The sequence below is a fragment of the Camelina sativa genome, chromosome 3, assembly GCF_000633955.1.
Source record: "Camelina sativa cultivar DH55 chromosome 3, Cs, whole genome shotgun sequence".
Taxonomy (NCBI): Eukaryota; Viridiplantae; Streptophyta; class Magnoliopsida; order Brassicales; family Brassicaceae; genus Camelina; species Camelina sativa.
The window spans coordinates 25,270,670-25,272,717 of record NC_025687.1 but is presented as its reverse complement, the minus strand read 5'-3'; the positions used below and the strand labels follow the sequence as shown (position 1 = coordinate 25,272,717).

The window sequence follows — 2,048 nt, the reverse complement described above, 5'->3', positions numbered from 1 at the left end:
TCTTAATAAAGAACTGAAGAACACAGGCAGAATAAAAATATAAATTTTAACACGAAACTTTGATGTGTAATACAGATTCACGTGGGACGATGTTATTCAAAATTAATCCATATATATGCATGGGGTTTCTACACTCTCCAACTAACCCTATTATTTTTAACAAACTAACCCTTTTTTGGGTTTAGTTGAGATTCTTGTCTCAGCAGATTTTGGTTTTTAAATGTGGCTGCAGTAAGTATAAATTTATACAACTGTGGCAATCGTTCGTTAGTAATATTAACTTTTATAGGAGAGAAATAATTATACATAGAACAAATAAAAAAGAGAAAAAAAGGCTATATCCCTAAAGAAAGTACACAGTAGTCGAGGCTGGATCTTAATCATGGGATCCAAAACATAGGATTCACTGTGCACGCACATACGGCGGGTTAGATTCTCAAAGGCCATACATACATACAGACAAACATATTACCACGGATAGTATAAGTAGTCTCCCTTTTTTAATCAGCCTCTATGTTTTTAGGTAATTATTTTGTAGACGTCTCTACACTATTTGTCTTGTTTCTGATACATTAAGGAATTTTTGTTTTTTTTGAAGCGGTGCACTGATATTTTGGTGTATTTTGGTTTTTGAGTTTTAGTTTTAAGTTCTTTAGTTTTGAAGTAGATTTTAGTATTCCACAAACTTGAATATATCTTTAAATCTTGGTTTTCAGTTCTGTAATTTGTTTTATAAACAAACGATTTTTAAGCTTTCTATAGTAATTTTTTAGTTTTTGATTGCACATATTTGAAAGAAACAAAATAATGTTAGTGCTACGACAAAAAAAATTCTCAAAAACTTAAAAACTAGATTTGGATTAAACGCTCTCAAGACGCCCTCAAAAATATTCCTATTTTTTATGCCTTTAAAAAAAAAATTCCTATTTTTTATTAATTTGTTTCGGTCACAAAAGTCAATACATCATCCTTATCTATATGTTAAAATGCGAAAAGGAAATATTAATTTGGGACATTATCAGAAATTAATGGTATTGTCGAGAAAACAAATTTACTGATACAAAACTCTGATATTTTTGATACAATTTTTTTATTTTTTTTTCAACAAAAAAGATGTTTTTGATACAATAATAAACTCAGATGTTACAAACAAGTGAAGTTCTTTCGAAGGCAAGAATAAAAACAAAACAAAAATGTGTTGGTTCTAATCTAAACTGTGGCACAAGTAATAGTAGTACAACTCTTTCTCACTGCTTTCACCTGCACACACAAAAACTGATTATGTTAAACATACAGAACAGATCATCATCAGTATTTAAAACACATAAAAATCTCTATATCCTATTATGATCAAGTGTTCGGTGTACACGGTTCCAGTTATCAGTTACGGCCATTTCGAGTAACCAGAAATGAAAGAACAAACCCGAGAAAGTAAGCAAGTACCTGTTGAATCATAGGTGTGTCTGGTACTGGAGAGATAATAGATGATCATGATCATAAACTATAGGCTCAGTCTCTGTTTGCTATATATGCTGGAAGTTGAATCAAACCTAAATCACTATTGATATGTTCAAATGTATAAAGTCTGTAGGATTGGGAAAAGTAATATCTCTGTGGTTTAGTAGTTATCGCCAAAAGACATGGACTGGCCTAATACGGTTTTGATGCGAATCTGCAAAGCAAAAGAGATTGAAAGGACATAGTTAAGTCAATAACAAGTAATAGAGAGTAAACAAGGCAATCTAAAACAGTACTACGGTTTCCTCTTTTTTTTTTGACCTTAACATCGAGGCAAGCATCGTTGACCATGTTCTTTAACTGGGGAATGATACCCGCACTTCTCAATTTCACATGCCGATCATATGCACCGGGACTTGAAGGACTAATGAGGTTTATAATAGTCCAGACTGTTGCTGACCGTAACTGGCTCTCATCACTCTGCAAAAACTTCAGCATGAAATTCTCTGATCCAGTGGCTTGAGGAAACAGCTGCTGCATAACTGCTTCTTTATGTAACTCAGTCCCACTCGCTACATTCGTGAGCACAT

At 32.8% G+C, this 2,048-nt stretch overlaps 1 protein-coding gene across 1 annotated transcript in view; it reads right to left on the bottom strand.

Moving 5' to 3' along the window:
- LOC109124419 (armadillo repeat-containing protein 8-like) overlaps positions 1,074-2,048 on the bottom strand; it is a 4,861-nt gene continuing 3,886 nt past the window's right edge. Inside the window, exons 8-9 of the mRNA XM_010502407.1 lie at positions 1,444-1,672; positions 1,074-1,260 (exon numbers count right to left, since the gene is read on the bottom strand). Of these exons, the coding sequence (XP_010500709.1) occupies positions 1,619-1,672 (54 nt within the window). The 3' untranslated portion in view covers positions 1,074-1,260; positions 1,444-1,618. The remainder of the gene's footprint in view (positions 1,261-1,443; positions 1,673-2,048) is intronic.